The sequence below is a fragment of the Hyla sarda genome, chromosome 6 (assembly GCF_029499605.1).
Source record: "Hyla sarda isolate aHylSar1 chromosome 6, aHylSar1.hap1, whole genome shotgun sequence".
In the NCBI taxonomy this organism is placed as follows: domain Eukaryota; kingdom Metazoa; phylum Chordata; class Amphibia; order Anura; family Hylidae; genus Hyla; species Hyla sarda.
In genome coordinates, this window is record NC_079194.1 from 252527824 (window position 1) to 252539747 (window position 11924).

The following is an 11924-nucleotide window of genomic DNA, read 5'->3' on the forward strand; positions in this document are numbered from 1 at the left end:
GGCGCTAGGACCAAGCAGTCTGCATTGCTGCCGCCATAGACTGCAATGCATTTCTGGGTGAATCTTTTGGGAGATCTGCTAAGAAATGCATTGCCATCTATGGGAACGACAATGTAGTCCGCGTGGTCCTTGTGCCACCGGATAGATCTCCGTCAGAAACTCTGCCCAGGAATTCCACAGTGTGAACCTATCCTTAGGGTCTATTCACAAGGCAGAATTTATGCTTGTGGAAGGAGTTATCCAGGGAAAAACTTTTTTATATATATATATATCAACTGGCTCCAGAAAGTTAAACAGATTTGTAAATTACTTCTATTAAAAAATCTTAATCCTTTCAGTACTTATGAGCTGCTGAAGTTGAGTTGTTCTTTTCTGTCTAAGTGCTCTCTGATGACATGTGTCTTGGGAACCGCCCAGTTTAGAAGAGGTTTGCTATGGGGATTTGCTTCTAAACTAGACAGTTCCCGAGACACGTGTCATCAGAGAGCACTTAGACAGAAAAGAACAACCTTAATTTCAGAAGCTCATAAGTACTGAAAGGATTAAGATTTTTTAATAGAAGTAATTTACAAATCTGTTTAACTTTCTGGAGCCAGTTGATATATAAAAAAAAGTTTTTTTTCTGGATAACCCCTTTAAAGCCCATAGACTTCTATCGGATTCCACACTCCCAATCACACTTCTGAGTTTCCGCTTGTGGAATTCCGCTAGCGGAAATTCAGAAGTGTGAATGGGAGTGCGGAATCCCATAGAAGTCTATGGGCTTTATTTTAAGGCGGATTTCCAGTCGTGGGAATAGACCCTTAATGACATCATGATGGATATACCTGTCAGGGGTTTTTAAGTGGTAAAAAAATCCTTTTTTTAAACTATTTGTTTTTAGGCTTTATAAACAGATACATAATACTGTGTGTAAAATACTGAATCTGTTTTAAACAACTCCATTATAGATGATACATTTTCATTTATGTACAGAAATTAGAGATGAGCGAACTTACAGTAAATTCGATTCGTCACGAACTTCTCGGCTCGGCAGTTGATGACTTTTCCTGCGTAAATTAGTTCAGCTTTCAGGTGCTCCGGTGGGCTGGAAAAGATGGATACAGTCCTAAGAAAGAGTCTCCTAGGAATGTATCCACCTTTTCCAGCCCACGGGAGCACCTGAAAGCTGAACTAGTTTATGCAGGAAAAGTCATCAACAGCCGAGCCGAGAAGTTCGTGACGAATCAAATTTACTGTAAGTTCGCTCATCTCTAACAGAAATCTGAACATATACATCATAACTCCTTTAACATTTTATTTTCTCAGCCGCCCAGAAAAAGTTGATGGCCAGTCAGGCTGGACAAAATGGCGCAGCGGTGGAGGCCAGCACAGCACGACCGACTGCCATAGCGATTTCCAGGGAACTTCTAAAGAGCAAAGGCATTGCCGGACTGTATAAAGGCTTGGGAGCCACTTTACTAAGGTTACTACCGCTAGTCTCCAGTATCAGTGTGTATACATTGTATATTTGGCTATATAAACAGGTTACACAAGGTGCTATTCTTTGTACTATATGCAATGTAACCACAGAAGCTTCCTATTACAAACCAATGTCAGCTATGTTACTACTAGAGACTGAGTACACTGAGCGACATAGCAGTCTTCTAGATAAGAACTAAAGGGCACACAGCACATGTGCCAATAGAATAAGTAGGCCAGAGTGTCATCATGTGAGGCTCTGCCAGTCTGCCCACCCTCTGTGTGCCAGCGCTTGTCACTCATTACAATGACTTCTGCCGTCAGATAGCGCTACTAAACAAACTGAACAGCCGCCTGCCCCCTTGTCATGTTCTCTGCCATTTTCTTTGGACTGCTTGTTGTCCTTTATCGCTATAACCTCACTAACATCAATGGTACTTGGTATTGCAGGGATGTGCCCTTCTCAATTATTTATTTCCCTCTGTTCGCCAACTTGAACAAACTCGGTCAGAAGACGCCGGATGAGAAGTCCCCCTTCTTTGTGTCATTCCTTGCAGGTTGTGCGGCAGGGAGCATTGCTGCGGTTGCTGTTAACCCTTGTGATGGTAGGTATTACAAGTAGAGGGAAAGGAAAATGGAAGCAAAAGTGCCAACAATGGGGGCTGTATCCATTATTTATGTATTCCGGTATTTCAGGATTTTTTTTTGTTTTGCTATGCAGCACCCCTGTAAATGTAGTATTTTGAGACGTAAAATGTCAATTTTACATCCATTTTCTTTCTATTGAATTGCATTAAATTCAATGGGAAAACACCTGATAGTTTGCAAGTAGTTTGATTTTATGGCCAAATTCTTCCAGCAGTAAAAATATGTGAAAATTTGAGGTTAATATTTATACTTCAAAATATACTTCAAATTTATTGTGTGAACATAGCCCCATAGAAAAATACATTTGTGTTGGCTACATAAAAAAAAATATATATACAGTGGTCCCTCAACATATGATGGTAATCCGTTCCAAATGGACCATCGTTTGTTGAAACCATCACATGTTGAGGGATCCGTGCAATGTAAAGTATAGGACAGTGGTCTACAACCTGCGGACCTTCAGATGTTGCAAAACTACAACACCCAGCATGCCCGGACAGCCGTTGGCTGTCCGGGCATGCTGGGTGTTGTAGTTTTGCAACATCTGGAGGTCCGCAAGTTGTAGACCACTGTTAGAGGAAGTTGTACTCACCTGTCCCCGCCGCTCCGAACCGTCACCGCTCGTCACCGCTGCCCGGGATGTCGCCGTTCATCGCTTTCGCCGCGTCCCTGACGCTCCGGAAAGGCCTCTGCTTCCCCGACATCCGCGCTCTCCGTCGCTGCCATCACGTTGCTACGCACGGCGCTCCTGACGGGACGGCGTGCGCAGCGACGTGATGACGACAATGGAGAGCGCCGACGATGCAGAAGATCCCGAAGAGGACGGTCCGGAGCCCCGAGGACAGGTAAGTGATCGTCAGCGGAGCACACGGGGCACCGTAAACAGCTATCCGGGGACAGCTGAAGCAGTCTGCGCTGCCGGATAGCCGTTTATGCGATGGCCCCGACATACAAAAGCATCGTATGTTGATGCTGCCTTCAACATGTGATGGCATCTGAGAGGCCATCGCGTGTTGAAATTATCGTATGTCGGGGCCATCCTAGGTCGGGGGGTCACTGTATATATATATATATATATATATATATATATATATATACTGTACAATAGACCCTGGTTGTCTTGGGTTAATGTCACATTGCATCTCTCAGTGTCTTTCAGAAGTTTCTCTACTGAGGAATTACCTGATGTATATTTCAGACAAATGACTATTATAAATGCCCCTTAGTAAACAGGATCCCATATTATAAAAAACATTCACTGTATAAACATATCCTGGAATATACAGCAAATGGGCCCCAGAAAATGCTGTGTGAAAAGAGCCTTAGGGTATGTTCACACTGCGGAATTCCCGCGCAGTGAACATTAACATCAGTGTGAATACCGTTTGAGGTATTTCAGCGGCGGAATTCTTCCGCGCAAAGAAAGAACATGTTCATTCTCTGCATGGAAGTCTGCGAGCACTGCATAGCCGTCAATAGTGTGAGTATTACGGCGGCTGCCATATGGAATCTCCGCTCGTGGAATTCTGCAAGCGGAGATTCCGCAGTGTGAGCGTACCCTTGGGGGATGTTTATACTACGGAATTTTCCATGCACTTTCTTCTCTATTGCTGAATTGACACTTATTTTGCATGGAGTTTGTCGCATAAATGATCACTGAAATCCAAGTCCTATTGACTAATGGGAATTTACTGACAGATCCCAATCCTGATTAAACATTCCCTAGTGGAACTTTCGATGTGTGCACACAGCAGAGTAAAATCTATTGTAGTAGATAGGAGTGTGCTGCAAGTTAGAATCCACATCAAATTCCTTGCGGACACTCCTTTTTAAAATCCGTGGTGTGGACACACCTTGGGCTATGTTCACATGGCGAAATGTTACTGGATGGACATTTTATCTGCGGCAAGCGCCAACTCATTAGCTGGAAACATTTAGCGTGGAAAATCACATTCCAACCTCCACAGAAAGAATTGACATGTCGATTGTTTTGTCAGGGTGAGCTCCGAAATGCATTGCCATCTATGGAGATGGCACATTTCTGAGTGGTCCTAGCGCCAACTGATGAGTACAAATTACATTTTACAGTGTGAACCTAAGGCTATGTTCACACGGTCAAATTATGCTGCGTGAACATAGTCCTACTCTTTTTATATGTATAGTTACAGTCTATACACACTTTGCACAGTTTAACTCTTTTTCCTGTTTCCTCTTTTTTTGTTTTCCAGTGATAAAAACCAGATTGCAGTCATTACAGAGGGGTGTGAATGAGGACGTATACTCAGGAATCCTAGACTGTGCCAGGTAAATATGTAGGACTTCATAGGCGATGTCTAAGGACTGCATACGCAAGTTACACATAGGTCTCCTAAATACTACTACAGTGATCCCTCAACTTACAATGGCCTCAACAAACAATAGTTTCAACATACATTGGTCTTTTCTGGACCATTGTAACTTGAAACCATTTTCAACATACAATGCTATGGAATCTGCGAAACGGGTCAAGGGCTGGAAGAAGCAACCAATCAGAATGGGCATTCACTGGTAAAACCCCTGTATTCCTAAAGTGCATGCACTGATTGGTGTCTGGTAGCGCCCCCTACAGTACAGGGAGGAATTACATGTTCTGTACTCTTTATCTGTATTACTGAAGTGTATGCATTGGCTGGTGTCTGGTGGCGTCCCCTACAGTACAGGGAGGTATTACATGTTCTGTACTCTTTACCTGTACCAGGGTTACCGGCTCCTTTGGACACCAGGTGAGGGCGGCTCCATGTTACTTTTTTTTTAGGACATTGCGTGTTCTGTACAGGACCCCGAAGAAGCTTCTTTACTCTACATAGACCAGTGTTTCCCAAAGAGGGTGCCTCCAGCTGTTGCATAACTACAACACCCAGCATGCTCGGACAGCCGAAGGCTGTCCAGGCATGCTGGGAGTTGTAGTTTTGCAACAGCTGTAGGCACCTTGGTTGGGAAACACTGACATAGACAGTGATTACAGCTCCCAGCAAATCTTTCTTATTTTTATATGTAAGGATTTGCTTTATCTGTATTAGTTATCTACTTATTTTTCTTTAATCCTCACTTTTTCTTATTTTTGGATGACATTTTGGTGGCTTCAGAACCAATTACCAGGTTTCCATAGAGTTCTGGTCTCAACATACAATGGTTTCAACATACACTGGTCATCCTGGAACCAATTAATATTGTAACTTGAGGGATCACTGTACTACTACCACTACTACTTCTGGAATATAGACAAACCAGCGCTAAATCTTTTTTTCCTTTTGCTTTGTAAGGGTTCACAGAACTAAGTCAAAATATTTATTCACCAATATTTACAATTATAATAGGAGAGAAAATAAAACACCCCCGGGTGCGCTCCTAGTGAAGATCGCTTGGGTAAGGAAGATATAGAAAATAATGTAGGGTCCTTACCTTTAGGTGTTGCGCTAACAGCACAACACCTACAGTAGTTTGTGGAAATGAAAGTACAGGTGAGTCGCCTGGGGGAACTCCCGGGGGTGACGTCCGTCTGGTAAAATTGCAAGAAGGTTAAAGAGGAAAGTGTCCCCCAAATGAAGGCGCTGGTCGTGCAGATTGGACATATGTACTTTATTTCAATTCGGCCCCGAACCGGGGTCTTCATCAGGCATGGCAATTCTAATAGAGCACATGTTGGGGCTTATGCCAAGCTGGGGAAAAAAAACCCTAACACATGGAGAGGTCTTAAATCTCTTTAGTTCACTGCAAGAAAGAGCACAGAGCGGTCATACACTGCTATGCACCTACTTTCTGTATGAATATAAATCTCGGTGTGTAGGCACACAAAGGTCCAGTATGGGCCCTTTACAGTCTATAGGACATGGATCCAAAATGCAGTAATGTGCCTCCGCCCAACATTTGTAAAATCCAATTTAACCCCTTAACGATGGAGGACGTAAATGTACGTCCTGGTGAGGTGGTACTTAACGCACCAGGACGTACATTTACATCCTAAGCATAACCGCAAGCATCGGAGCGATGCCCGGATCATGCGTGGCAGGTCCCGGCTGCTGATCGCAGCCAGGGAACCGCCCGTAATGGCGGACACCCGCGATCCCGCGGATGTCCGCCATTAAACCCTCAGATGCTGTGATCAATACAGATCACAACATCTGCAGCATCGCGGTCACTAAAATGGATGATCGGATCGCCCGCAGCGCTGCCGCGGCAGTCCGATCATCCAGCACGGCAGACGGAGGTCCCCTCACCTGCCTCCGCTGCCTTCTTGGCGTCTTCTGCTCTGATCTGCCTTCCCGCAGAGCAGAAGATGACCGATAATGCTGATGTGTCCTATACATAGCACTGAACAGTATTAGCAATCAAGTGATTCCTATAAATAGTCCCCTATGGGGACTATTAAAGTGTAAAAATAAAAAAGTAAAAAAAAAAATTAAAAAAACCCCTCCCCCAATAAAAATTTTAATTGTCCCATTTTCCCTATTTCACCGCCAAAAAGTGTTAAAAAAATATTTTATGTACATATTTTGTATGGCCGCATGCGTAAATATCTGAACTATTAAAATAAAATGTTAATGATACCGTACGGTGAATGGCATGAACGTAAAAATAAAAAAAAGTCCAAAATAGATGCTTTTTTATAAAATTTTATTCCCAAAATTTTTTATAAAAAATGGATTAAAAGTTCTATATAAGCAAATATAGTATCAATAAAAAGTACAGATCACGGCGCAAAAAATGAGCCCTCATACCGCCGCTTTTACGGAAAAATGAAAAAGTTATAGGTCTTCAAAATAGGGGGATTTTAAACATACTAATTTGGTTAAAAAGTTTGCGATTTTTTTTAAGCGCAGCAGTAATAGAAAAGTATGTTATCATGGGTATCATTTTAATCGTATTTACCCAAAGAATAAAAAACACGTCATTTTTACCGTAAATTGTACGGCATGAAAACAAAACCTTCCAAAATTAGCAAAATTGCGGTTTTCTTTTTAATTTCACCACACAAATAGTATTTTTTGGGTTGCGCCATACATTTTATGGTAAAGTGAGTGATGGCATTACAATGGAAAACTCGTCACGCAAAAAACAAGCCCTCATACTAGTCTGTGGATGAAAATATAAAAGAGTTATGATTTTTTGAAGGCGAGGAGGAAAAAAACAATACGTAAAAATTAAATTGTCTGCGTCCTTAAGGCCCAAAAGGGCTGCGTCCTTAAGCGGTTAAGCTATAGTAAAGGAGCTTTACCGAGTACAAGCAGAATTTTATATATCTTTTTTTTATTTCAAACATTTTCCTATATATTACCAGTTTATAAATTACCATTTACACCAATTTTTGTGCCTCTGACCGTATCTGAAAGAAAAACCAAAAAGTTCCCTGAGGTACCCAGGGTATTCTGAATATATTCACCAATCCCTTAGAAGCCTAAGCCCTGTTGGGAAAATTTCCCTTATACTAGGGATCCCCCTTTAAAAATGTCTATATTTTATTACATTCATTTAAAATATCCCCATATAAATGGAGTGCACAAATATATGGGCCGGCATTTATCATTGTAGTGTAAGTGAAGTCTTTTCTACACCTTTTTTTGTGTGCTGTAAAGTGTAGGAGCAACAAATTTATTAAATGGTCGCATTTTGTGCAGGTCACATTTTCTGAAATTTCTCTCTTCACATACACCAAAAAGCGAAGCTAAGCCTGGGCTGGTGTAGTTTTAGAGACTATTCAGTGGCTTTGCGCCTTTTTTGCGCCTTTTCACAAAAAGGCGCAGTTCATAAAACCCTTCCATATCATGTGTATTGCCAAAATCAGTTGATTGCAACTCAAAATCAGCAGAAACGTGTAAACCAAAAGGCGCAAAAAAGGTGCAAATAAACACTGCTTGTGCCTTTGTTGCGCCTTTCGTAGACACAAAAAACTGTCTAAAGACAATGATAAATGTCAGCCTAGGTGTTTAATAACACAAAAGATGTGAGTGGTAACACAATATCACTCCATTCAGGAGTTCCAAAGATGTGTTGGAGCAGCACTCCTAGAATGATGAAGAGACAGGAGGGTGCAGGCAGATAAAAAAAAAATCCGGTCCCAGGTATTGGATACAGCGTAGAAAAGGATTCTGCAGCTCTCCAGATCATGCGGTGAAAAAATGAGGTTTATTCCATCAAACCAATGTGACGTTTCGGTCGCCAGTTGCGACCATTTTCAAGCATGCTTGAAAATGGTCGCAACTGGCGACCAAAACGTTGTATTTGTTTGATGGAATAAACCTCATTTTTTTCACCGCATGATCTGGAGAGCTGCAGAATCCTTTTCTACGCTGTATCCATTCAGGAGTTGATAGATTCTAATATAAGTGTCTTATGATTTATTTCACTACCACATTTCCTTTGGCTTTATTCAAAAACCTCCTACTATGGACCTAGGTATTGCTCCTTATAAGTATCTCCACTCACTCCTCTGCTATTTAATACATAATAACAAAGGACCTCCCCAACGTTTCGCGGATCTAAGGTGGCTTTATAAAGCAGACTTAGATAAAGCCAACTTAGATCGGCGAAACGTTGGGGAGGTCCTCGGTTATTATGTTTTAAATAGCAGAGGATTGAGTGGAGATACTTATAAGGAGGAATACCTAAGGTCCATAGCAGGAGGTTTTTGGAAATGTGGTTGTGAAATAAATCATAATAGACACTTAAGGTATATTAGAATCTATCAACTCCTGAATGGAGTGATATTGTGTTACCATTCACATCCTGTGTGTTTTTAAACACAATATATTTGTACACGTAAATGTACATGTAAATGAATGTAATAAAATAGAAATTTTTAAGGGTCAATCCCTAGTATAAGGGAATTTTTCCCCAACGGGGTTTAGGCCTCTAAGGGATTGGTGAATATATCTGACTGCGTATCTGACTTTTGGCCAGACCGTGGTCTGATGTGGTTTACAACCCGGTACATAAGCCAGATATGCTCAGAAAATGACCCAACCGTAGTCACTAGTTGACTCTGTTCCGCTCATAGGATTGAATGGGTTATGGAACATGTCTGGCAGCAGGTGATTTTGAAATTCTCCCTCTGATCCGTACCCCAGAGGCACAAAATGTCATGTGAATGCGCCCTTACCGAGAAACATTGTCTCATGAAACATGGTCATGACATATGTGGTGTATTCAAGTGCCTTCACACGGTTACACTTATAGTAATGTATCAGTTCAGTCTTATATAGTCTAAAGATGGCCATAAACATTAGATAGGAGGAGGTTGATGTTTAAACAACTTTTATATAAATGATTTTATGATGAATGATCATTTCACAGATGCAGCCGTACACATTTTAGTCCATATTGGACTTTACAGTTGTTCAGAATAGCCATACATGATCAATCGAACCCAGCGAAAAATAATCTTTCCTAGAACATTCTGTTGGATAACAATTTCAAGCACAACCAGACAATGGCATCTGACATCATTTGGCACAACACATTGTTCATGGATAAAGTTCACCTAATGTTAATCTATGGGACACCATAACCCATGTAAATAGGGCTTTAGAGCCATGTACAAGTATTTCCAACCCTAACAAATATTAGTGAAAACTGCAAGGATGCTGCCAAAATAAAAAAGAATACATACTCACCTGTCCTACCTCCACTCCAGTCCTGCTGCCAGCTCCTGGTCCTTTTGACCTCTTCCAGTTTCCTCTGACATCGTGACCGTGCAGGAATTGCCCAGTGGTCGCCGCTGTTTTGCTTCATTCAGAGATTGGCTGAGCGGGGCAGGAAGAGGTGGTAACCGCTAGAGGAGCGGGAGCGCTGACATGCCAACTGCAGGGGCTCAGGGTAGATATATGATCTGGTTTATTATTTGTATACCACCCTCAGCCATGGAGAATAGTTTTTTTCTGGGTAAACCCTTTAAAATATTTTGGCAGCAAAAATCTAAGCGGGACCTTGAGTTTTCTGCTGTGGATGTGCAGCGGATTATCAGCTCAGCAGATGATCGCCCCTACTGTCATTTACTGGGGCTTATTCTCCTCCATGCATCATCTGTCACTTATATCTATGGAAGATATTTTTACCCATAGCGGTGCCAGAAAATCCTGGAAGTTTTCTTATCCTCGTGAACGAGAGAAACCACACTTATATGCATGGCATGCAAGGCACTGTTTCCAAATGTCAATGGAAAGATAAAAATAATAATAATAATCCTAATTATAATAGTTTTCATTGCATCTTCATTTCTTTAACTGTAATGACTGATACCTGTGATATTCTCCATTTGCAGGAAGATCTTGCGGAAGGAGGGTCCTGCTGCTTTCCTGAAGGGGGCCTACTGCAGAGCTCTGGTCATCGCTCCACTCTTTGGAATCGCACAAGTTGTTTATTTTATAGGAATTGGGGAATTTCTGCTGAGTTTTTTACCCTCCAAGCGCGATTAATGACAACCATCAGATTGCACCCCCTTTAGCTCCCTTACTTTGGCTCTTCTCGCCAATCCTTGATCATGGATTCTTCCTGCCCCTGCCTATTTATTGGTCATGGGTTTACACAGCGGAAGACCCTCTTCTTTTACCAGCACTGTGGTATGGTCCAAAAGTGTTAAGATTACTTGCAGAACCTCTCCGCAACTTACCTAGCTTTCCTTACTTCAAGGAATGAAACCATGAAACCAAAATGGGCACAACGGTAACAATTCTAAAGGGATCTGCTTCAGGCAAATTTAACTCCAGACTTGCTGGAACAGATTTTGAAGGTCTTTGTCTCAGAACGTACAATTGTATCATTAGGTTTGCTGGGCTGCCTAATCCCGCAACACACCGGTCTCATGGCCATATTCACATGATAAATTGTAGAATGTGTATTTATTGGTAATATATTGAATGTCTGACCATATATGTGAGCATTCAAGGTAACTACGATTAGATTCCTTATCATTTGTATATATTCCAGATGGCTTATTCAGGTTACATATCCTTTGTCACTTTTATAGATTGTTCTTTACCAAAATCTGACCGCATAGCTAAACAAGCTTTGTAAATGATCAGATTAAGAACACTCTTAAGTTTTCTGCCTTGTAAAGACTGATCCAAAATATCCCACTTATACAGTGGTCCCTCAAGTTACAATATTAATATCAATACTAATATTAAGTGAGAATTAAAGAAAAAGTAGATAACTAATATAGATAAAGCAAATCATTACACATAAAAGTAAGAAAGATCTGCTGGGAGCTGTAAATCACTGTCTATGTCAGTGTTTCCCAAGCAGGGAGCCTCCAGCTGTTGCAAAACTACAACTCCCAGCATGCCCGGACAGCCAAAGGCTGTCCGGGCATGCTGGGAGTTGTAGTTTTGCAACAGCTGGGGGCACCCTGCTTGGGAAACACTGGTCTATGTAGAGGACAGGAGCTTCTTCGGGGTCCTGTACAGTACACAATATCCTAAAAAAAAGTAATGGAGTTGCCCTCACCTGGTGTCCAAAGGAGCAGGTAACCCTGGTACAGGTAAAGTGTACAGAACATGTAATACCTCCCTGTACTGTAGGGGGCGCTACCAGACATCATTCAGTGCATACACTTCAGTAATACAGGAGTTTTACCAGTGAATGCCCATTCTGATTGGTCGGTTCTTCCAGCCATTGACACGTTTCAGAGATCTGGACTGTCTGTACATTGTATGTTGAGTCTGGTTTCAACTTATGATGGTCCAGAAAAGACCATTGTATGTTGAAACTATTGTATGTTGAGGCCATTGTAAGTTGAGGGATCACTGTATGATGTAAAATGATATCCAATGATGTGTGTA

The 11924-nt window shown here is 41.7% G+C and overlaps 1 protein-coding gene across 2 annotated transcripts in view; it reads left to right on the plus strand.

Moving 5' to 3' along the window:
* Positions 1 to 11400, plus strand: part of SLC25A22 (solute carrier family 25 member 22) — a 70136-nt gene extending 58736 nt beyond the window's left edge. For both annotated transcript variants that reach the window (XM_056526934.1, XM_056526935.1), the window contains exons 7-10: positions 1309 to 1465; positions 1912 to 2066; positions 4338 to 4413; positions 10406 to 11400. In XM_056526934.1, the coding sequence (XP_056382909.1) occupies positions 1309 to 1465; positions 1912 to 2066; positions 4338 to 4413; positions 10406 to 10559 (542 nt within the window). In that variant the 3' untranslated portion in view covers positions 10560 to 11400. The remainder of the gene's footprint in view (positions 1 to 1308; positions 1466 to 1911; positions 2067 to 4337; positions 4414 to 10405) is intronic.
* The last annotated feature ends 524 nt before the right edge of the window (positions 11401 to 11924 follow it).